Here is a 23,725-nt window from a genome sequence, read left to right on the forward strand (position 1 = left end):
GTCTGTTGACTGGTAATACCGTTACATCCTGGGGCCAGTTCCCAGTCCAGCCCAGTTAACACCAGAAAATACCAAAACACCCTGGACCGATCCCAGTGATTCCAGTTTAATGCTTAGCATTAAGTCTATCTGTAATAAATGTTTATTCACTCAGCACTGTTAGCAGTAGATACAGTTCAGTAGAACAGATGTTTCTGTGTTCAAAGTCCCACACATCACAATCAATGCACCAATTAATGATATAGCACTAACTTTAGGTTGAAAACAAATGCCAAACTATGTGCTAATGGAAAACACTTAAAATGTGTTATTTTATTTTTTTTTAGCTATACATTAAAATACACAGTGAAGGTAATGTCAGCCGAATTCAGGTGAATCCAAAATGATAGTGGATCCTTGCAATATCCCAATCCACCTCTGGATGGAGCCTTGCCACCATGAGAAATTTGAACCATTTTCTGAATACAAGTACAGTATCTTTACAAGATGGCAACACAAAAATATCCTAACAACAGGCAATAACCCCTAGCGTGTTATGCTAACCACCCATGAGACTGATCCATTAGCAATATATGTATTTTCTTTAACAGCAGGAACTACTCATGTGAACATAATTACTTTACAATACAATAACTACAGTATTCTACCGTACAGTCCATTTGAAAACCATAATAGAAAATAAATAATAACACTCTGATCCTGTTGAGGTGTAAGTCAATCCACAATGTAAATTAAAGCAATCCTTGACCAAAAGGTCATTCTCCTGCCATAGGTAATGCCACAGGCAGTGTGCTGAGGATAGGCTATAATGGTGGTGGTATGTGTGTATGTGTGTGTGTGCGCGTGTGCGCATGTGTGGGGATGCGCTTGTGTGCGTGCATGCATCCATGTGTGTGCGTATGTATGTGTGTGTGTGCCTGCTTTGAGGACGGGACTGTCAGAAGCTGGAATGTGGTGTACGGACCTGGGGCCCACAAGGCTCCCTCTCAACACTAGGCCTGCTGGTCGGCTTGCGGTAAGTGAGTCGGTGACGGAAGTGTCCGCTGAGCAGGATGTAGATGAAAGGGTTAATGCTGCTGGCGGCGTAGCTGAGGCACACTGACAGGTAGTAGCAGGTGTAGTAGGCCAGCGTGGGCCGCCGCAGTGTTAAGTTGACCAGCTGGAGCATGTGGTAGGGCCCTACGCTCACCAGGAAAACCGCCACTAGGACCAGAACCATCTTGGTGAGGCGGATGGCTCGGTCCCTGGACTGGTTGTTAGCACTGAAGCTGAGGAGGGGAGAGGAACCAGGGGCAGGGGTTAGTGACAATAATGACCAGCATAGAAGCATGAATCAAGAAGTTCCCTCCTGCATCAGATAAGTCATTCCCACTATAATTTGTTTCAATAATTTTGGTTTACTGAGTGGATAACCTTGTCCTCAGGCTCAATTTCTACCCACAGAAAAACAGACGGCTAATGACTAGATTACTGAATTGAGGTCATGGTTCCGTTAGATTTCTCCAGCATAGAACTGTTTTAATGTCATTTCTTTTTAGAACACCCACCAAAACCTGTAATTTCATACCTGTGGGCATCTCTATTTCTAGTGCCTCACATTTACTGTATCTAGTACCTTTGTGTGTCTCTGTGTATATAAGTAACTATCAGGCTCTGCCACGGTTGATGACCACGACTACATTTGACCACGCTCTCTGCCACTAGAGATACCATAGGATCTCGCCCTGCCCAGGGTATTACGTTATTCAGGCCTGCTCTATGCACGCCCATGTGTGCCCGCTGGGCAGCTGCCAGCGGGCATGACTCACCGCCGTTCCCTCTTGTTCTTCTGGTACATCCTCCAGGTATAGCACAGGATCAGCATGTAACAGGTGAGGATAAGGGGCAAGGGCAGAAAGAAAGATGTGATGGTCTGATAGAGGGTGTACCTGGGGGGGAGATTTATGAGAGAGCGAGAGAGAGAGAGAGAGAAGATGTGTATCAGCTTTCAGTAGCTACAGTACCATCCCACTAGGCAAAAACGGGTTGAATCAATGTTGTTTCCATATAATTTCAACCCCAAAAATATATGTGATCAATGTTGAATCAATGTGGAAATATAATTGGATTTGCAGAAAGTAAGGGCATTTCATCTTTTTTTCACTCAACTTTTAACCTAAATCCAATGACATGGTTACATTTTTCATTGATTTCACGCTAGTTGACTCAACCAAATGTCAATCGAAACTAGACATTGAACTGATGTCTGTGCCCAGTGGGATGTCCCACTGCTACGTTTGATCATTAGATAGAATGTAAGAACTGTAGCTAAACAAATTTTCACACTGTTAAAAGTGTCCCCAGGATTACAGTAACTACAGTGAAGGGTGTGATTAACGAAGCACTCAAGTAGTTGGTGTTCATTTTTCTACCACTGATTAATACTATGCTTGAAAGCAGCTCTACTTTCGAGAACAGGTTCCTCCGATGGTTTTTCTGCCTTTTTCCGCCCTAAAAGGCCTCTACCAATTTAATTGACATTTGGATTTCCAAGAACAGTTTCTGCAGGAGTCCATTAATTTCCCCAGCCAATAACATGTGCATGGTTTGTTTATAAAGCTAGTTAGAGGGGGGGGGGGGGGGGGGGGAATATGACATTGGAGTAGAGGATCATGATATAGAGACCAGCAGGACTCATCTGACCTCTGACCCCATCAGACAAATATATATTAACTCCAAGTTCTATTAACATCAGATTTCATATTTCTTTCAGCATTGAACATTTAATTCAAGAGCAAACCAACAACATGATTTCATGATCTGGTTTACCCCATGTTGAAATCATGTTAGTCAAGTCAATTAAATATCCACCTTAATTCAATGTTGATTTGATGTTATGTCAAGGTTGTGACCTTACCAGAGCACCTCTTTGGGAGTGACCAGGTTCATGGAGCAGCTCTCCAGTCCATCAGGGAAGCGAATTACTTTGGAGTGGACCCAGGCGGGAAGGACCATGACAAATGACACCACCCACACAAACAGGTTGATCCAGATGGTCTTAGAGCGGGTTCGGAGGGTCATCAGACGGAACGGGTGCACCACCGCCAGGTACCTATGAGACAATTAATAGATCAATGTGAGGAACTGACCAATTAAACCGACTATATGCCACAAACATACATCCCCATTAAATAACCTAATTTATATCCTTGCAGATATAGACTTACAACAGAACAATCTATAGAAGGGTTGGTTGTTTAGTAACAAAACCGACAAGGTTGGTTTTGGAATGTTGACTACATGTAAACGATATTTTGTCTTCAATGTTTACAAAAAAACATAATACATTTGCACAACGATCACTTGTTGTCTCTCAAATGCATTGTTAAAGTTGTTGGTTGGTTAGCTAGCTAGCGAATTGGAGCCATATTAGGATTGACATGAAATCAATCAAACACCTCAAAACAAAACAGTGTCAAGAACGAGATGAAACTATAGTAGCTGAAATGAGACACTTTTATTTCCCGCATGGCAGTTTCGTGTCATTGTTACTAGCCATCCAGAATCACAACAATTTACAGACTTCTGCCCCATTGAAGCGTGCACATTGTTTTCGTGACATTGTCAGCTAACCCATCTATACAAAGTCAGGTAAGGTCACTTTGTTACTGTCTGTAATACAGTGCAGATGAGACTGTGTAGAGATTGTGGGCGAGACGATTGAGTTTTCATCATGTGCTGGCTTGGAACGAATGGAAAGGTAACTTTGATCATGAGCAGAACAGTTAGCTAGAGAGGATTGTCAGTGGGTTCCGCATCAAATCAAATTTATTTATAAAGCCCTTCTAACATCAACTGATATCTCAAAGTGCTGTTCAGAAACCCAGCCTAAAACCCCAAACAGCAAGCAATGCAGGTGTAGAAGCATCCAACTGGACACTGACATGGAGGCCGCTACGCTCATCAATTATACAACTGAGGTCAAGACACTATCTGCATATCACTAGAAACAGGGCATTCAGGGTAAAGAAAACCCATGAATTATTCAACTTCCACAAATCAGTTAATCTGTTAGTTGTTCCTAATCTGAGCCAGATATCATTTTTAAGAAGTTGAGGGAAATTGATTTTCCCTCCAAATTATGCTACCTCCTTTGAAAAATCGTGCATGTTTTTAGTGGGACTCTGGCATTTTGTATGCAATTTGTATACGAGTGAATTTAACTAAACCAGTGTAGAACATCTAGAAATGGCCCTGGATTGGATGGTAAATAAAGTATAGAAAGTGTAACAGCAATTTGGAAAACTAAAGGACATTATTGATTACGTACTTCAGTTTTCTATGGAAGTATAAATAGGAATGCAATCACATCATGGAACGTTTGTACCGCAACCCCTGTGAAAGGAAACGTTAGGAACAGTACTGTACTAAATGCAATACAGTGGAGTGTTAGCCTGGCTGATGGGTAAATCCATTTGAATGCAATCACTTTTTGACAGCATCCCTTTTGATTGGAACAAAACCTTCCATACATATTTGCCCATTGTTGAAGTGCTCAGAAAGTGACTTTTTGGACCTGAATGCAAAAACATTCAAGAGATAAAGGTGCTCAAAGATACCCTATTTTGCATACCCCACCATACCATGAGATATCCATGTCTTCATCTCTGGAAAAGATAAACAGTTGAGATTGATATCATTTAAAAGCTTACAAACAGGGTTGTCAAACTATTTTCTAATTTAAAAAATCAAAAAATACCCTGGGGTAGCCAAACCCCCCAAAAAGCCATATTACACGTGTTGTGATAATTTTGTTGTTTTCTCTAGGACCTGTTAGTTAATACGCCTTGCGACCGTGATATATAGGCCTAAGGCCAAGACAATAAGAAGACACAGTGGCACACCTTTGTTTCATCACAAAACAAGACAGCAACCTCTGTCCGGTGAAATCCGCAAACCATATTGCATGTAACAAACAGCTACATGACCTACAGAAACCCAGCCAGTTCAAGCAAGTTAATGTTTCCGACATTTTCGGACTACTAAACAACTATTGATTTAGAACCACAGAGAGTTACATGACCTACAGCAAGTCGCAAAGAAAACAGGAGCTGCCTCCACTCTTCCAGTACCATTTCAACATCATCAAATTACCTATGCTTAGTCTAATACTGTAACAACTAAAAGATACCAAAAACAATTTAGTCCAATCAACATAAGCTAAATATGATTTGGCTGTCCATGGTTCTGATTTCTGTGTGTGTGTGTGTGTGCGAGCGTACGTGCGTGCATTCATGTAGAAAAAACGCTGACTCACCCTACGCCAATGTCATCCTCCTCTCTTTCATGTTGACAAACGGTCTATGACTCCGTCATACAGTACGCTTATAGTTTTTGTTGTCATAGGCTACCTGGCTAAAATGCTTGCTCACTAGCCTAAGTTCCTTTCATAGGCAACAATGAGCTTGCTAGTTAACATCAGCCTACTACAACTAGCTACATATTGATCTTCCATCCTCTCAGGCCATGTATGAATTTAAAGGTTGGGTCAGAATCACCGTTATAAGCATTGGCCAGTGCGGAGAATTAAGTAAAACCACAAGTCCAAATCCCTATCTCCATCCATGGCTAATTTAGGAAAGGGCCAAGTTTAGATAGCTAGCCACCTGAGGACAACAACAGAACGAGATGCACATTTTTTCTGTCAATTGCATTTTGCGCTCGATGTGATGTGATTGGTGTGAAGCCAAATCCAAATTGGCTTCCCTTGACACTTTTTTTTGGTGCCCCACGACCATTCACTGTTGAGCTCACTCAGTTTAGCTCAATGCTGATTGGCTATAATTTTATACTTTTTTTTATCAAGGGAGGCCAAATGCTCACTGGCTTCCCTTGCATTCAATGCTACAGGGGGCAACAATGTCATACTCTTTTTGACCAGACAGCGTTAGATATATGGGCTACACATACATACAGAGGGACGCTGTTTCGCTGGCTCGGATGCTTTCTCTGGTGAGATACATTCAGCCTCTTGCGAATTGAAGGAACATTATGAAGCACAGAGAGAATAAAGATAAATTATTTTATATGTTTTTTTTCTTGGTCAATGTTTTGGGGAAGCCTGACTTCCCTTGGCTCCATGAATAACCACCACTGCAAAAAAATGTTTAGGAAGTTTCTACTTTCAAATGGTACCACAAAGATGGTTGGAAGTCCGCTCATCAGAGAAAGTTAACTTGAAATATCTCGTTTTAAATTATACTTTCAATCTTCCATAGGAAACCTATAGAAATCATATAGACATGACTATTTAGTTTTTTATCGCTTTGGTACTATGTGGTAAAATTGAACAACTCTTAGTATAAAAATCTAAACAGGTCATAAAAAGTGTTTTTTTTTTTACATTAAGAACGTTTTCAATTGATTAAGTACAACAATCAAAATAACACAGTAACTTTTTCACCAAACCTCATCAGTGTTTCATCTAGAAATACCTTTCCCAATGCAATGCTCATAATACTTTTCATATGATTCTCAAAAAGTTCTACAGCTGCACCATCGAGAGCATCCTGACCGGTTGCATCAACGTCTGGTATGGCAACTGCTCGGCATCTGAATGTAAGGCGCTACAGAGGGTAGTGCGTACGTGTCAGAGGAAGGCCCCAAAAATTGTCAAAGACTCCAGTCACCTCACCCAAGTCATAGACTGTTTTCTCTGCTACCACACGGCAAGTGGTACCGGAGCGCCAAGTCTTGGTCCAAAGGGCTTCTTAACATCTTCTACCCCCAAGCCATAAGACTGCTGAACAATTAAGCAAATGGCCACCCAGACTATTTTCATTGACACCCTCTATGCATAGTCACTTTACCCCTACCTACATGTACAAATTACCTCAACTAACCTGTACCTCCCGCACATTGACTCGGTGCCGGTACCCACCGTATACATATCCTCGTTATTGTTATTTTATTGTGCTACTTTTTATGTAATTTTTTACTTTAGTTTATTTAGTAAATATTTTCTTAACTCTATTTCTTGAATGGCATTGTTGGTTAACGGCTTGTAAGTAAGCATTTCACGGTAAGGTATTTATTTTTGGGGGGTTGAGCTTTATTATTTCAAATATACTGAACATAAATATAAACGCAATATGCAACAATTTCAAAGAATTTACTGAGTTATAGTTCATATAAGGAAATCAGTCAATTGAAATGAATCAGAATTAGTTTTTCTCCACAAAATGGCTTATTACAGACAGAAATACTCCTCATGACCGCACATTTTAAAGTGACCTTTTATTGTCCCCAGCACAAGGTGCATCTGTGCAATGATCATGCTGTTTGTTTAATCAGCTTCTTGATATGCCACACCTGTCAGGTGGATGGAATTCCTTGGCAATGGAGTAATGCTCACTAACAGGGATGTAAACAAATGTGTGCACAACCTTTTTGAGAAATATGCTTTTTGTGCGTATGAAAAATGTCTGGGATTTTTTATTTCAGCTAATGTAACATGGGACCAACACTTTACATGCTGCTTTTATATTTTTGTAGCTTCTATCAATGTAATTGTCTGCATCATTTCCAATCCCCAATAAATATTTGTATAAATATATATATTATTTTAAATATATATTGTATATTAGTTTACTCTATAGTTTACTCCTGTATTATTTTCCCATAACCCTACCACCCCTCCCTAATTGGAGTAAACTAATGGACTACAACACTTAGGTTTCTACTTCAAGCTCATACAGTACATACTATATACATTTTACAGACACAGTATATTTGACATCAGTTATCTTTTGTTTGTTTTTAGTTCCAACCTTCAGCTCCGCTTAACCCCTCCCGCCTATCTTCGAACACCATCCATTTTTTTTAACTGTGCTGTGATGTTTCACAAAAGTTCTGAACCTTACTATTCTGATAGTTTCTACAATGTACAGTTTATCGAACGAGTGCTACACGTTTCCCTTTTATTCTATTCACTTTGAATAGTGGGTACAGAATTCTGCAATTTCCTTCGTGAACTGATCATTCATTCCTATTTTTATGCCAGCGAGTCTTTTGCCCAGGTTTTTAAACAGAGGCCTTACCATGGCAGGGGCTGCCAGATTAGTTCAACCCAATCTGAAAAGATCAAAGGTCAATTCGATCATGAGAACATTTCGCCAAGAAAACCGGTAAATCTGCAGAATATGCATTATGCTTTACAATTAGATTTACAGTAAATGACATATTGTAAATTCACAAAACATGCTACAGTATTCTTACAGTGCGATCTATTGACAGTATACTCAGTTCTACCCTCAGAATTGACAGAAGGCCCAATGGTGATGGCCGTGGCCGTGTGCTGACCGACCAGGAGGAGTGGGCAGTGGTGGAAATAGTGAGGGCCAGGAATGACATACAGCTGTCCAAAATTAAGCAGGCCATTGAGGAGAACGATGACATCTTTGCCAATGTGGCATCCATCAGCCTACCAACAATCGCCTGCCTTTTGAAGAGGCACCAGGTATCTATGAAACACATTTACCTGGTGCCTTTCGAGAGAAACAATGACCGGGTGAAACAACTGCGGGCCGAGTATGTTCAGGTGCAGCACTATATACTATATTACTGTTACTATTTGATGCCCATGATACTTCACAATATCATATTGGAACTATACTGTAAAAAGAACTAACCAAAATATATTTTTAGAGGGTAATGGTGCTTGATGCTCCTGTGAATCATCACAAGAATATCTTTGTTGATGAAGTGGGCTTCAACCTGGCCAAAACTCGTCGCGGTGGGTGGAACCTCACCGGCCAACGGGCGACCGTACAAGTGCCTAGACAACGTGGGGGAAACATCTCCATGTGTGCAGCTATCTCTAACATGGTGTGGTAGGACGTAGGCCATTATTTGGATCCTACAACGCTGATCACCTCATTAGGTTTCTTAATGAAATTCAGCAGGCTTGTCAAGGTGACGGGTCACCTATGTCATTGTTTGGGACAATGTCAGGTTCCACCATGCAGAAGTGGTTCAGGCACAGTTTTGGGCCTATCCCAGATTCGTGACCCTATACCTGCCCCCATACTCTCTTTTCCTCAAACCTATTGAGGACATTTTTTCAGCATGGAGGAGGAAGGTATACGACCACCATCCCCATGATTGTGCCACCCTCCTTCTGGCCATAGTTAAGGCATGTGACAACGTCAATGCAGATCAATGTCAAGCTTGGATTTGCCATGCCAAAATGTTTTTTTCCCATGGTGCATGAACAATGAGAACATTCACTGTGATGTACAATGTTCCCTCTAAGCTGCACGCATGTGTGGGTGCACAGTAGCCCCAAGACTGCCATGCAGCTCCCTCTGGACTGCCAATCAGAGCGCAGAAGAAATATCAGCCCATGGAGAGAAGCACTAGATTGAACTTCACTCAACTTTCTAGAGTTTTCCCCTTTAGTTAACACTATCAACGTTTCCCTTTACTGTGGCAATAGTGATCGAATGAATGCAATATTAGCCAATTTCAATGCAACATACCGAATCAAAACAAACTATGCAAGAGATTATGTAGCAGGCAGAACGCATCGGCACAAGATTCTATTGTGCAAGACTTAGCCCCTACTCTACAGAGACCAGTGTTGCATAACCAATCAGAGCTGCAGTAGGCCTATATGCAAATAGACCATTGCCATATACTGTATGGATCTGTGCTATTTACTCTGAACTGGACTGTGTTTACAGCTGTGGTCGTGAGTAAATGCGCTTGTTTTGAGATCAAAGCAAGGGCTGCCCGTAGCCACCTGTGCACATTTTGTTCATATCCTTTCCTAGTTACTGAGTTACTAGCCCAGTTACAGATAATTTGTAGTCAGCAATAGGGGAGTGATTGCTTCCCACAAGAACACAACATGTGTAGGGAGAGGGTATAATAATTTGTCTGATTCTCTGTAATAATGCTATGGGAATAATAATGCATTTTATTTTGTAAAGTGGTTTCTTGCATCAAACAACACAACATTTCAACCACCTCCTTGTCTGAAGGAGAAGTGGGTAAACCGGTTAAAGTCTCATGGAATGTAGGCCTACATTGACACCACACATTGGCTGTTACTGTAGGCTGAATGATAGAACTGCTATTTCCATGTTAAAATGTTATGGGATGCATTTTCTCCATTGTTTTTGATGGTTGGCTACTATGGTAGGCCTACATTATGATCAAATAGCCACAGTAGCCTATTTGGCCACTGTTAAAACTAAAGCTTCTTCAGGCTAGGGTCTATTTTTCTCCACTTCCTGTCTGACTGACCTGCCCAAAGTAAATGAAGTTTGTAGAAATGTTAAAATAATGTATGAGACTATAACACAATTGATATGGTAGGAGAAAATCCAAAGAAAAACCACCCAGATTTGTTTTGGGGGGAGAGCCCATGCTCTTTCAATGGAAGCTATGGGTCCTATGCGATTCCAGCTCCCAGGTTGCAATTCCTGTGGGTTCCACTAGATGTCAACAGTCTTTGTTTGGATTCCTTTCTTTGCATGTTGAACGAGTGGATTAATCAAATCGATGGCGCCAACTAAACTGACTTTTTGGTATATAAAGAAGAATTTTATCTAACAAAACGACCATGCATGTTGTAGCTGTTACCCTTGGGATTGCAAATCAGAGGAAGATTTTCAAAAAGTAAGTGAATATTTAATAATTTTACGACGCATGTGCTGGTTGAAAAATATTTTGATGTGGGGCGCCGTCCTCAAACAATCTCATGGCATGCTTTCACTGTAAAGCCTATTTTAAATCGGACAATGAAGTTAGATTAACAAGAATTTAAGCTTTTAACCGATATAAGACACTTGTATATACCTAGATGTTTAATATCCATAATTTTTATGATTATTTATTTGAATTGCCCAACCCTCCAATTTCACCGGTAGTTGTCGACAGGTGTCCCACTGACGGGATGCCTAGACCTAAATCAAAGTGGGAACAGCCACAGTGTTCACAGTAAATGGACGCTGGAAGTTGCACAGAATTTTCACAACATTCTGTGTGACAATTGAATCTATTTTAAAATAATGCTGTAACATAACAAAATGTGGAAATAGTCAAGGGGTCTGAATACTTCCAGAATGCACTGAACATTTTACGGACACAATCTATTTTACAATAGTTATCTTTTGTTTTTTACTCATATCCTTCCGCTACCCTCAACCCCACCCATTTATTTCCAGTTTGATTTCTATTTGCCATGTATTTTTCAACTGTGCTGTTTCACAGAAGTTCGGAACCTATATACATTTTACGAACACAGTATATTTTACATTAGTCATCTTGTTGCTATTAGTCCCACCCTTCAGCTCCACTCAACCCCTCTCATCTATCACTTAACATCATCCATATTGGTTTTCTATTTGCCATCTATTTTCCAAATATGCTGTGATGTTTCACAAAAGTTCGGAACCTTCTGCTCTCATAGTTTCTACAGATTACAAATTAAAGATAACATTTTTGCTAAAAGTATTATTATATTACTGATGGATTGACTAGGACTTTTCAAATCACCCAGTAGGGCTACCTGCAGAGTAAGCTCAAGGTAAATTTCACAATTCTTCAGCCATTCCTGGACCTGCGACCATCCCAGTACCAAAACAAATGAAGTAAATATCTCTTCGCAGCAAAATATGCAGAGCTGGAATGGTTGTTTCCCACATATGCAGTTGAAGTCAGAAGTTTACATACATTTAGGTTCGTGTCATTAAATCTCGTTTTTCAACCACTCCACAAATTTCTTGTGAACAAACTATACTTTTGGCAAGTTGGTTAGGACATCTACTTTGTGCATGACACAAGTAATTTTTCCAACAATTGTTTACAGACAGATTATTTCACTTATTATTCACTGTATCACAATTCCAGTGGGTCAGAAGTTTAACTAAGTTGACTGTGCCTTTAAACAGCTTGGAAAATTCCAGAAAATGATGTCATGGCTTTAGAAGCTTCTGATAGGCTAATTGACATAATTTGAGTCAATTGGAGGTGTACCTGTGGATGTATTTCAAGGCCTACCTTCAAACTCAGTGCCTCTTTGCTTGACATCATGGGAAAATCAAAATAAATCAGCCAAGACCTCAGAAAAAAATGGTAGACCACAAGTCTGGTTCATCCTTGGGAGAAATTTCCAAACGCCTGAAGGTACCACGTTCATCTGTACATACAACAGTACGCAAGTATAAACACCATGGGACCACGCAGCCGTCATACCGCTCAGGAAGGAGACGCGTTCTGTCTCCTAGAGATGAACGTACTTTGGTGTGAAAAGTGCAAATCAATCCCAGAACAACCGCAAAGGACCTTGTGAAGATGCTAGAGAAAACAGGTACAAAAGTATCTATCTCCACAGTAAAACGAGTCCTATATCGACATAACCTGAAATGCCGCTCAGCAAGGAAGAAGCCACTGCTCCAAAACCGCCATAAAAAAGCCAGACTATGGTTTGCAACTACACATGGAGAAATGTCCTCTGGTCTGATGAAACAAAAATAGAACTGTTTCACCATAATGACCATCATTATGTTTGGAGGAAAAAGGGGGAGACTTGCAAGCCGAAGAACACCATCCCAACCGTGAAGCACGAAGTGGACTGGTGCACTTCACAAAATAGATGGCATCATGAGGAGGACAATTATGTGGATATATTGAAGAAACATCTCAAGACATCAGTCAGGAAGTTAAAGCTTGGTCGCAAATGGGTCTTCCAAATGGACAATGACCCCAAGCATACTTCCAAAGTTGTGGCAAAATGGCTTAAGGACAACAAAATCAAGGTATTGGAGTGGCCATCACAAAGCCCTGACCTCAATCCTATAGAAAACATGTAGGCAGAACTGAAAAAGCGTGTACGAGCAAGGAGTCCTACAAACCTGACTCAGTTACAGCAGCTCTGTCAGGAGGAATAGGCCAAAATTCACCCAACTTATTGTGGGAATCTTGTGGAAGGCTACCCAAAATGTTTGACCCAAGTTAAAAATGTAAAGGCAATGCTACCAAGTACTAATTGAGTGTATGTAAACTTCTTACCCACTGGGAATGTGACGAAAAAAATAAAAGCTGAAATAAATAATTCTCTCTACTATTATTCTGACATTTCACATTCTTAAAATAAAGTGGTGATCCTAGGTGTATGTAAACTTCTGACTTCAACTGTATGTACATAATGACAAAGCAAAAACAGATTTAAAAAAAAATCGAATTATTAAAAAAATACTTAACTATCACATTTACATAAGTATTCAGACTCTTTACTCAGTACTTTGTTGAAGCACCTTTGGCAGCATTTACAGCATCGAGTCGTCTTGGGTATGACGCTACCACCTTGGCACACCTGTATTTGTGGAGTTTCTCACATTCTTCTCTGCAGATCCTCTGAAGCTTTGTCAGGTTGATGGGGAGTGTTGCTGCACAGCTATTTTAAGATCTCTCCAGAGATATTAGATCAGGTTCAAGTCCAGACTCTGGCTGGGCCACTCAAGGACATTCAGAGAATTGTCCCAAAGCCACTCCTGCATTGTCTTGGCTGTGTGCTTAGGGTCATTGTCCTGTTGGAAGGTGAACCTTCACCCCAGTCTGAGGTAGGCAGCCGGCTCCCTGTACTAGTGATGGCTGTTTAACAATCTGATGGTCTTGAGATAGAAGCTGTTATTCAGTCTCTCTGTCCCAGCTTTGATGCACCGGTACTGACCTCGCCTTCTGGATGGAAGTGGGGTGAACAGGCAGTTGCTCGGGTGGTTATTGTCCTTGATTATCTTTTTTTCCTTCCTGTGACATCGAGTGTTGTAGGTGTCCTGGAGGGCAGGTAGTTTGCCCCCGGTGATGCGTTGTGCAGACCTCACTGCCCTCTGGAGAGCCCTGCGCTTTTGGATGGTGCAGTTGCCGTACCAGGCGGTGATACAGCCCGACAGGATGCTCTCGATTGTGCACCTGTAAAAAAATGTTCAGCCTCCTGAGGTTGAAGAGGAGCTGTTGCTCCTTCTTCGCCACACTGTCTGTGTGCGTGGACCATTTCAGTTTGTCTGTGGTATGTATACCATGGAACTTAAAAACTTTCCACCTTCTCCATTGCTGTCCCGTCGATGTGGATAGAGGGTGCTCCCTTTTCTGTTTCCTGAAATCCACAATCATCTTTTGTTTTGCTGACATTGAGTGAGAGGTTATTTTCCTGACACCACACTCCGAGGGACCTCACCTCCTCCCTGTAGGCTGTCTCATCGTTGTTGTTAATCAAGCCTACCACTGTTGTGTCGTCTGCAATCTTGATGACTGAGTTGGAGACGCGCATGTCACGCAGTCATGGATGAAAAGGTAATACAGGAGGGGGCTGAGCACGCACCCTTGTGGGGCCCCAGTGTTGAGGATCAGCGGAGTGGAGATGTTGTTTTCTACCTTAACCACCTGGGGGCGGCCTGTCAGGAAATCCAGGACCCAGTTGCACAGGGCGGGGTCAAGACCCAGAGACTCAAGCTTGGAGGGCACTATGGTGTTGAATGCTGAGCTGTAGTCAATGAACAGCACTCTTAATTAGGTATTACTCTTGTCCAGATGGGATAGGGAAGTGTACAGTGTGATGGCGATTGCTTAGTCTCTCAAAGCACTTCACGATGACACCGCGTCAGTGGCATGGTATTGTCCTCAAAGCGCACAAAGAAGTTGTTTAATTTGTCTGGAAGCAAGAGGTCGATGTCCACGACGGGGCTGGTTTTCTTTTTATAATCCTTGATTGTCTGTAGACCCTACGACATACGTCTCATGTTTGAGCCGTTGAATTGCAACAGTCACAGTGGGTACAACATCTATACACTTCTTTATAAACTCGCTCACAAAGTCAGCGTATATGTCAATGTTGTTCTCGGAGGCTACCCGGAACATATTCCAGTTCCCGTGATCAAAGCAATCTTGAAGCGTGGAATCCGATTGGTCAGACCAGCGTTGGATAGACCTAACCACGGGCACTTCCTGTTTTCGTTTCTGCCTATAGGAGAGGAGCAAATCCTGTTGGCTGTACTGACTCCGACAGCATGTCCCAAGCTAGCCATGTTTCTGTGAAACAGTGTATGTTACAATCCCAGATATCTCATTGGAAAGCAACTCCTGCCCTGATTTCGTCAACTTTGTTAACTAGGGACTGGACATTAGTGAGTGATATACTCAGAAGCGGTGGGTGGTGTGCGCGCATCCGAAGCCTCACTAGAAGACCGCTCCGGCACCCTCTCCTCCGGCGGCGTTGTTTTGGGTCGGCCTCTGGAATCTGTTCAAATGCCCTGGGAGGTGCAGACAAAGGATCCGCTTTGGGAAAGTCGTATTCCTGGTCGTAGTGCTGGTTGTGCTGGTAAGTTGACGTCTCTCTGATATCCAATAGTTCTTCCCTGCTGTATGTAATAACACTTAAGGTTTTCTGGGCTTACAATGTAAGAAATAATACATTTAAAAAAACAAAATACTGCACAGTTTTCTAAGGAAAGAAGCGAAGCTGCCATCTCTATCGGCGCCATCTTGCTCTAATGTCCATTGCTCGTGTTTCTTGGCCCAAGCAAGTCTCTTCTTCTTATTGGTGTCCTTTAGTAGTGGTTTCTTTGCAGCAATTTGACCATGAAGGCCTGATTCACATAGTCTCCTCTGAACAGTTGATGTTGAGATGTGTCTGTTACTTGAACTCTGTGAAGCATTTATTTGGGCTGCAATTTCTGAGGCTGGTAACTCTAATGATCTTGAAACATAAGCATTTCACCACACCTGCAATAACATCTGTAAATTTGTGTACACGACCAATAAACTTTGATTTGAACTGACTATACACCTTTTTCCACTACTGAGACACTTATCCTTATCCTTCAACCGCTTGGCAAAGTCAACTCCCCAATTATGATCAGAATCTAATGAAGTGTCTTATTACATACTCAGTGCATGGCATGTGTAACGCGGGTTGTATAAAGGGGACCAAGGCGCAGCATGTAGAGTGCTAATTTTTTCACTTTAATGAAGACACTTAAACAAAACAACAAAACGACAGCCAACAGTTCCGTCAGGTACACTTGACAAAACGGAAAATAACTACACACAAAAATCCAGGAAGAAAAATGAGGACCAGCTGCCTCCAATTGGAGATCAACCCAAAAAACAACAACATAGAAATAGAAAACCTAGAACACAAATATAGAAAACATAGAAAAACACAAAACACCTCCAGCATAGGAGGCGGCTCCAGTTCGGGGCGTACTCCCCGCTTCACCCGCTGATCCTTCTGCTTTATTACCACCTGACCGTGGATCGTCGTCGAAGGAACCGGACTGTAGATCATTGCTGGAGGCTCCGGGCTGCGGGCCGCCGCAGGAGGCTCCGGGCTGCGGGCCGCCGCTGGAGGCTCCGGACTGGGGAGTGTCGCTGGAGGCTCCGGACTGGGGAGCGTCGCTGGAGGCTCCGGACTGGGGAGCGTCGCTGATGGCTCCGGACTGGGGAGCGTCGCTGATGGCTCCGGACTGGGGAGCGTCGCTGATGGCTCCGGACTGAAGAGCGTTGCTGGAGGCTCCGGACTGGGAGGCGTCATAATAGGTTCCGGACTAGTGACCATTGCTGCTGGCTCCATGCCATGGATCATCTCTACAGGTTCCGCGCCAAGGATCGTCACTGGAGGCTTCTTACCATGGATTATCTCTACAGGTGCCGGGCCATGGATTATTCCTACAGGCTTCGTGCCATGAATTATTCCTACAGGCTTCGTGCCATGGTTTATACCTAAAGGCTCCGGACCATTTATAATCCCTCCAGGCTTTTTGCCAAGGATTAATTCTTCAGGTTCCGGGCCATGGATTACCTCTTCAGGCTTCGTGCCATGGAATATCCCTACAGGCTCCGGGCCATGGATCATCACTAGAGGCTTAGTGCCATGGATCATCTCTACAGGCATCGGACCATCGATTATCACCGGAGGCTTTGTACGTGGAGCAGGAACCCGTCTCACCGGACTGGGGAGACGCACTGGGGACCGAGTGCTCAAAGCAGGCACCGGCCGTACTGGGTTATGGATGCGCACTGGAGGGAGAGTGCGAAGAACAGGCACAGGACGTACTGGATTCTGGAGGCGCGCTGGAGGGAGAGCGTGAGGAGCAGGCACAGGACGTACTGTGCTATGGAGGCGCACTGGAGAGAGAGTGCGAGAGGCAGGCACATGCTTACCACAAAAAGCACGGGGAGTTGACTTAGGCCTCACCCCTGGCCCAGCCAAACTAACCATGTTCCCCCCCAAAAAATGTTTTGGGGGCTGCCTCTACGGTATCTCTTGATTACCTGGCCCCAGGTCCAATTTCTCCTCTCCGTCCACTCACTATGAGACCAGGTGTCCATTTCAGCCCGGGCATGCCGCTTGATCCAATCATGGTGGGTAGTTCTGTAACGCGGGTCGCATAAAGGGGACCAAGGTGGAGTGTGTAGAGTGCTAATTTTTTTACTTTAATGAAGACACTTAAACAAAACGACAGCCAACAGTTCCGTCAGGTACACTTGACAAAATGGAAAATAACTACCCACAAAAACACAGGAAAAACCCCTACTTAAATATGATCTCCAATCAGATGCAATGAAGACCAGCTGCCTCCAATTGGAGATCAACCCAAAAAACAACATAGAAATAGAAAACCTAGAACACAAACATAGAAATAGAAAACATAGAAACACACAAAACACCCCCTGTCATGCCCTGACCTACTCTACTATAGAAAATGACATCTTACTAGGGTCAGGACGTGCCAGCATGCAAGGACCTGTTCCAAATATGAAAATGTGAAGATTAGGGCTTAGGACAAAAATTGATTACTTAATTGTAATTTTGGTGTTTTTATGTGCCGGTCTCTCTATTGCCAACCAGCAATAGAGCACAAACAGACTGGCACTCAGGAAAACTGACTCCCATCTCATATTACTCACCTGTCCAGGCTGACAGCGGTCATGACGGCTGCACAGGCCACCTGATTGCAGTTGTCCAGGGAGGTGATGATGGTGCAGAGGGTGCTGCCAAACACCCAGTGCCCCCCCCGCGCCCACTGGTGGATCAGGAAGGGCATGACCGTCACGTGGACCACATCAGCCACGGCCAGGTTACAGATGTATACGTCTGGAACTGTCTTCTTAGTGGTCCTATAAAATAACACACATCTTAGCACTATCTGTACTCTGTTTAATACATTCAGAACTAACAATGGTGTACTGCATAACTACTGCATACTTATCACATCTAACAAGAAAGGAACACTCTGTGCTTGTTCAATTTTGTTCTGAAGGTTGTTCTGCCTCAAAGGGCAGAAAGAATGGTAGGTAGGTTGGTGATGGTGCATGGTGGTGGTGGAGGATGTCAATCACATTTCTTTCCTAAACATAGCTAATTGCATTAGTTTATGTTCTCTAGGCAGAGCTGCCCTTACGAAGTTGAAATAAAGGAACTCCAATCTGCTTAATGCATAGGGTCACATTTGTAGGGCTGTGTTTTGAGATGATTCCTTCACAACCTTTATTGTAGTGTGAAGTGGAGCAAACCCCAGTGGAGCAAGATTTTAAACAAGTTATCAAAAGAGCAATAATTGTGCCATCTGTCCTCTAGTGGCTCCTGACTATCACATTTGAACTTGTTTTATCATGTGGCCTGAGGTCCTCACTCTACCCTTTGGTTCCCGACCTGGGAATATCCCACAATGCACTGCATTTTGATTTTACTGAATGGTAAAATCAAAGGCCTTGCTTCAAAGACTCTCTGTATGGAAATGGAAAGGACTGGGACATCTACAATTACTGTACAAACAGCTCGGTAATGGGATCTTTAGGATTGCTTTCAAGTCCATTGTTCCACCTTAAGCAGTGTTTCCCAACTCCAGTCCTTGAGTACTCCCAACAGCACACATTTTTGTTGTAGAACTGGACAAACTCACCTGATTCAACTCATTGAGGGCTTGATGATTAGTTGACAAGTTGAATCAGGTGTGCTGGTCCGGGGCTACAACAGAAATGTGTACTGTTATGGGTTCTCGAGGATTCGAGTTGGGAAACACTGACCTTAAAGGACCTGCTGACACCAACATGGAGCAAATACAGTGAAAACACATCCAATTCTTGCTGCAGTGGTACACGTACAGTACGGTAGAGTGAAATCCCCTGGAGAATGCCTTTAAAGTATGATTGTTCCATATTATTACTGTCACTCTCCACCGAGTTTCTGTAGCTGTAGCAGGGATGGGCAGCTCCAGTCCCCAGTGGCCTGATTGGTGACACACTTTTGCCCCAGCTAACACACCTGACTCCAATAATCAACTAATCATGGTCTTCAGTTTACAACGCAATTATTCTGAACAAAACTATAAACACAACATGTAAAGTGTCGGTCCAATGTTTCATGAGCTGAAATAAAATATCCAAGAAATGTTCCATACACACAAAAAGCTTATTTCTCTCAGATTTTAGGGAGAAATTTGTTTAATTCCCTTTTAGTGAGCATTTCTACTTTGCAAAGATAATCCATCCACCTGACAGGTGTGGCATATCAAGAAGCTGATTAAACAGCATGATCATTGTCAAACATCACAATGCCACAGATGTCTCAAGTTTTGAGGGATTGGCAATTGACATGCTGACTGCAGGAAAGTCCACCAGAGCTGTTGCCAGAGAATTGAAAGTTAATTTCTCTACCATAATGCAACTTGGTCTCAGAGAATTTCCTATAATTCTGTACGGATATCCGAGACACTCCATTTAGTATGATATGTTACGTTTCGCATGGTATGTATTAAATGTGTGGATATCCGTCACCCATTTTGTATGATATGTTACGAATAACAATTTGGATTATATGTTACTTATTTGCAAAATGTACAATATGTAAAGAATTTGCTAAAAGTATACGTTACAAATTCTAGCTAGGTGGCTAGGTTGCTAACATTAGCTAGTTGGTTAAAGTTAGCTAGGCTAGGGGCTACAGTTAAGTTTCGGAGTTAGGTTTAAGGGTTAAGGTTAGGGGAAGGGTTAGTTAAAGGGTTAATGTTAGGGTTAGGGGAAGGGTTAGCTAACATGCTAAGTAGTTGCAACGTAGCTAAAAAGTCGTAAATAGCTAATTAGCAAAAGTTGTCCATATTGAGATTTGAACTCGCAACCTTTGGGTTGCTAGACGTTCGCATTATAACCATCTATCTTATGTAACCATACCAAACGTAACATATCATACTAATTTGAGTATCCCGGATTTAAATGTACTATGTTATGCCGAGTCCATGAGACCAGGCTGCATAACATCAACATCATTTTAGAGAATTTGGCAGTACATCCAACTGGCCTCACAACCACAGACTACATGTACTGTAACCACGCCAGCCCAGGACCTCCACATCTGGCTTTTCATCTGCGGGATCGTCTGAAACCAGCCACCCAGACAGCTTATGAAACTGTGGGTTTGCACAAATTATACATTTCTGAACAAACTGTCAGAAACCGTCTCAGTGAAGCTAATCTGCGTGCTCGTTGTCCTCACTAGGGTCTTGACCTGACTGCAGTTCGGCATGGTAACCGACTTCAGTGGGCAATGCTCACCTTCGATGGCCAATGGCTGAAGTGTGCTCTTCACTGATTAATCCCATTTTCAATTGTACCGGGCAGATGGCAGACAGCATGTATGGAGTCATGTGGGTGAGTGGTTTGCTGCCCCATGGTGGCAGTGGGTTTTATGGTATGGGCAGGCATAAGCTACGGACAATTAACACAATTTCATTTTATCGATGGCAATTTGAATGCACAGAGATACCGTGACGAGATCCTGAGGCCTATTGTCATTCATCTGCCGCCATCACCTCATTGATATCTCAGATGTATTCTAAGGTTATCCCCAATCCATCAGTGGGACCAAACGATCATTTGAGGGGCTTGTTTCACCAGTGGAGTCACTGGATCAGTGGCGGGACTGACTGTTAGTTTCATTGTAAGGGGTTTCAGTCCCCCTCAAAGTGAAAAATGTATCATCGGAAGCAGAGTCCACTCTGAACGTTGATGCTTTGTTTCGGCATTGGTGCTTGCGGAAGTATCTGAAGGACAAGATAAGTTAATCTTAGCTACAGTATTGCATGACTCCAAGGAGGAGGGAAGTTTCTCACTCACAGAGACTGCTGGCTCGAAATCATGAAAAGAATAGTCTATCAGGTTTGTTGATTGAATGTGACGGGATATCGTAATATCTGTTTGAGTCAGATTCTACACCTCGAGGTGTCAACCTCTTTTTCCCAAGGGGTCCTTTTGACAGATACCCCTTGTGGATGACTGTGTTGTAGCCAGCGTGAGGAGAAGACGGTGTGGTCAGTAGAGACGGCACGGTTACTTGTGACCACAATTGGTTGTTTTTACAATCCATCTGTGGGACTAAACGATCCATCAAGTCTTCTCCAAGTAGCAGGTGTTCAGTTTCGAGTCTAGTAACATACACAGGGTGAACAAGCAATGTGTTTTGGAAGTGTAGTTTCAGCATGAGCTGCATTGTGAGAGGCGAGGTAGTCTGAGTGAAACCTCGAAGTTTAGTTTCACATTGTTCTGTTTTTGACCAACGGTTAGCTGGGTTCACAGCCCTTTTGAGATCATTGAACATCGTCTGAGAGATGAGCGATATTGTCGAGCCCGAATCAATTAGCGTATCACGGGTTAAGCAGTCCTCCAGGAGTGTTTCCAGGTAGCGACTTTCAGAGTTGCGTTTTGTGGTCATATTCCCCACAAAGTGTAGTGTTTGTTCGCAACAACGTGATATGTCATTTGTGTTCATGGTGAAAACAGATCGACTTATTGGCGTTTGAGTGGAATTGGCTATTGTAATGTGGTTTACCTTGTGCATCGCAACATTTGTATCTGAGTCTATGGTCAAAGCATGTGGACTTGTTTCTTGATCGAGCGGGCCCTGGATAGGGTTTTGAGTGAGAGCAGGGATAGATTGCGCCTCAGATTGCAGCCCAAAAAAGTTCAAGTAACAGACACATCTCAACGTCAACTGTTCAGAGGACACCGCGTGAATCAGGCCTTCATGGTCAAATTGCTGCAAAGAAACCATACTAAAGGACACCAATAAGAAGAAGAGACTTGCTAGTGCCAAAAAACACGAGCAATGGACATTTCTGGTGGAAATCTAATTTGGTCTGATGAGTCCAAATTTGATATTTTTTTGTTTCCAACCATCGTGTCTTTGTGAGACGCAGAGTAGGTAAACGGATGATCTCCGCATTTGTGGTTCCTACTGTGAAGCATGGAGGAGGAGGTGTGATGGTGCTTTGTTGGTGACACTGTCTGTGATTTATTCAGAATTCAAGGCACACTTAACCAGCATGGCTACCACAGCATTCTGCAGCGATATACCAACCCACCTGGTTTGTGCTTAGTGGGACTATCATTTGTTTTTCAACAAAACAATGACCCAACACACCTCCAGGCTGTGTAAGGGCTATTTGACCAAGAAGGAGAGTGACCAAGAAGGAGAGTGCATCAGATGACCTGACCTCCACAATCACCCGAACTCAACCCAATATAGATGGTTTGGGATGAGTTGGACCACAGAATGAAGTAAAAGCAGCCAACAAGTGCTCAGTATATGTGGGAACACCTTCAAGACTGTTGAAAAAGCATTCCAGGTGAAGCTGGTTGAGAGAATGCCAAGAGTGTGCAAAGCTGTCATCAAGCTGGTGGCTACTTTGAAGAATCTCAAATATAAAACATATTTTAATTTGTTGAACACTTTTTTGGTTACTACATGATTCCATATGTGTTATTTAATAGTTTTGATGTCTTCACTATTATTCTTCAAATGTGGTAAATTCAATTGATTGAACATGATTAGTAGAAAATAGTAAAAATAAAGAAAAACCCTTGACTAGGTAGGTGTGTCAACTTTTGAATGGTACTGTATATTAATAATGGTTTATCAAGCCTACAAGACTCTATTATTATGGTGGGAGATTATAATACGGTTTAAAATGCCTCAGTGGACTGTAAAGGAAATCACACTACAAACGATCACCATTATGCACTTAAGGAAATCACAAATATCACGGATATATTCGAACTATTGGATTTATGGAGGCTTAAATATTCTGACCTAATGAGATATCAATGGCGGAGGCTCAAGCAAGTTGTCTTGACTACTTTCTTATGTCATCTTCGCTGGCACCAAAAGTTTAAAAAGTACAAATGGAATTTATATTTAAATGCATGGGATATTTCAATTTTGGAGAATCTCTTATGCAATGGGTGATAGTTATGTATAGTAACTGTAGCTCTCTTCACGACAACAGACACAGGTTGGTTCCTTGAAACGGGCGTTTGTCTTGCACGTCTTTTTCTCCGATGCATCCATGTCACGCCGTGAGAACTATATGTTTGAATGAACACAGTACCGTTGATAAATTATACACTACTGAAACACAGTACTGACCTTAAAAACAAAGGTGTCATTGTTTGCTTATTCATGATATGTATATATAATTTTCTTAGTATTTTACCCCCTTTTTCATGATATCCAATTGCAATCCAATTCCAATCTTGTCTCATCGCTGCAAGAGGGTAGGGTTGGAGGGTAATAAAGGAAATATATATTTTCAAGATATGCATGTATAAGTCAGAAGTTTACATGCACTTAAGTTGGAGTCATTCAAATTTGTTTTTCAACCACTACACAAATTCCTTGTTAACAAAC

The 23,725-nt window shown here is 42.4% G+C and overlaps 1 protein-coding gene across 1 annotated transcript in view; it reads right to left on the bottom strand.

Annotated features, from left to right (window-relative positions):
* Positions 1 to 781: 781 nt before the first annotated feature.
* Positions 782 to 23,725, bottom strand: part of LOC106604995 (melanin-concentrating hormone receptor 2) — a 29,716-nt gene continuing 6,772 nt past the window's right edge. The window contains exons 2-5 of the mRNA XM_045717726.2: positions 17,953 to 18,162; positions 2,897 to 3,091; positions 1,809 to 1,928; positions 782 to 1,262 (exon numbers count right to left, since the gene is read on the bottom strand). Of these exons, the coding sequence (XP_045573682.2) occupies positions 938 to 1,262; positions 1,809 to 1,928; positions 2,897 to 3,091; positions 17,953 to 18,162 (850 nt within the window). The 3' untranslated portion in view covers positions 782 to 937. The remainder of the gene's footprint in view (positions 1,263 to 1,808; positions 1,929 to 2,896; positions 3,092 to 17,952; positions 18,163 to 23,725) is intronic.

This window comes from Salmo salar, chromosome 05 (genome assembly GCF_965601325.2).
Source record: "Salmo salar chromosome 05, fSalSal1, whole genome shotgun sequence".
Taxonomy (NCBI): Eukaryota; Metazoa; Chordata; class Actinopteri; order Salmoniformes; family Salmonidae; genus Salmo; species Salmo salar.